The sequence below is a fragment of the Poecilia formosa genome, unplaced genomic scaffold (assembly GCF_000485575.1).
Source record: "Poecilia formosa unplaced genomic scaffold, Poecilia_formosa-5.1.2 Scaffold809, whole genome shotgun sequence".
Taxonomy (NCBI): Eukaryota; Metazoa; Chordata; class Actinopteri; order Cyprinodontiformes; family Poeciliidae; genus Poecilia; species Poecilia formosa.
Window position 1 is genome coordinate 29352 of NW_006800748.1, and position 1223 is coordinate 30574.

Genomic DNA, 1223 nt, shown 5'->3' on the forward strand with positions numbered 1-1223 from the left:
TTAGCCGTCTACAGTAGCTTACAGGCTATGATGCCAGCAACCGTAACTGGGAATAAAAACAGCCAGAGAAATGAACTGTGCACCAGAGGGTTGCTGAGGTTTTAGTGGAACCACAGTATATCCCTTCTGAATGTTGACTATAGTTTACTACTCTATAGCAAAGGCAAACAGGGCAAAATCACTCAGTTAAAGACGGAGGAAGAGTTTCCAAGGTTTGGTTCTGCAAAGCGAAGACGAGCGACGGCTGTGAGGAGCCGTGGGAAAATTGTTTGTCCTCCTGAGATGCTGATGTTACTGAAGGGACAACAATCTTTACCTTTGACCCAGTCATCGGATGATCATGTAGCTCTGTACAGAGTCAGGTTCAGGAGACACACCGTTAGTCTGGCTGTCAAATCACTGGATCATTAGAATCTTTAATAAATTTGGCACCTGGATTGAAAACTAAACTAGTTTCAGTTTTGTTTCACAGTTTCGTCTTGTCTCTCAAGAGCAACAAGATCTGTTGAATTGACTCTTGGTCCATGTTAGTTGTCCAGTTTCTGTAATAAATGAATCAAAGCACCTTAATTATATTCTAATGCAATCATCTCTTCTTCTTGTTGTTCCCTCAAAGCTTCCAGGAGTACAAAGCTCTGCAGATCCTGATTGGTCTGCTGACTGAGCAGCCTGAAGAGGTCCTGGTCAATGTAGTGGGAGCTCTGGGACAGTTTGCTCGGATACCAGCTAACAAGTCCATCATCTGCAACGGTGGGGGCATCAGGGCTCTCATTAATCTGCTCAATGGAACAAACCAGGTATATAACATTGGTTCTTCCTGCAGTTCTTGTTCAAATTCACTGTTATTGGTCCAACATCTGCTCTGTGTCATTTAACCAGGCTCTACTTGTAAATGTAGCAAAGGCTGTGGGAGCTTGTGCCACAGAAAGGGACAACGTGGCGTAAGTTTATCTCTTCCTTTTCAATGTTTCATGCTCTGCTTATATTTACAGTAGATCCATGAGGCGCCTGTTAAAATGTGATTAGTGGCTTATTTCCCCTAATCAGTGAATCAGCCCAAACTCACTCCTGGCTGTTTATTGATGTCATGTGTTTTTACAAGGAAATGAGACCAATTGTAGGATGTAAACACAGCCTCATTAACCTGTCCTGGGCTGCTGCTCAGAAAGATTCCTGTAGTTTTCATTGGGAGCTGTGCAGGTAGGCGTCTCTTTCATCCTTAG

At 43.4% G+C, this 1223-nt stretch overlaps 1 protein-coding gene across 2 annotated transcripts in view; it reads left to right on the forward strand.

The window, feature by feature from the left end:
- Positions 1-971, forward strand: part of odad2 (outer dynein arm docking complex subunit 2) — a 26497-nt gene extending 25526 nt beyond the window's left edge. For both annotated transcript variants that reach the window (XM_016666830.1, XM_007543376.2), the window contains exons 16-17: positions 617-797; positions 880-971. In XM_016666830.1, coding sequence (XP_016522316.1) covers positions 617-797; positions 880-945 — 247 coding nt within the window. In that variant the 3' untranslated portion in view covers positions 946-971. The remainder of the gene's footprint in view (positions 1-616; positions 798-879) is intronic.
- The last annotated feature ends 252 nt before the right edge of the window (positions 972-1223 follow it).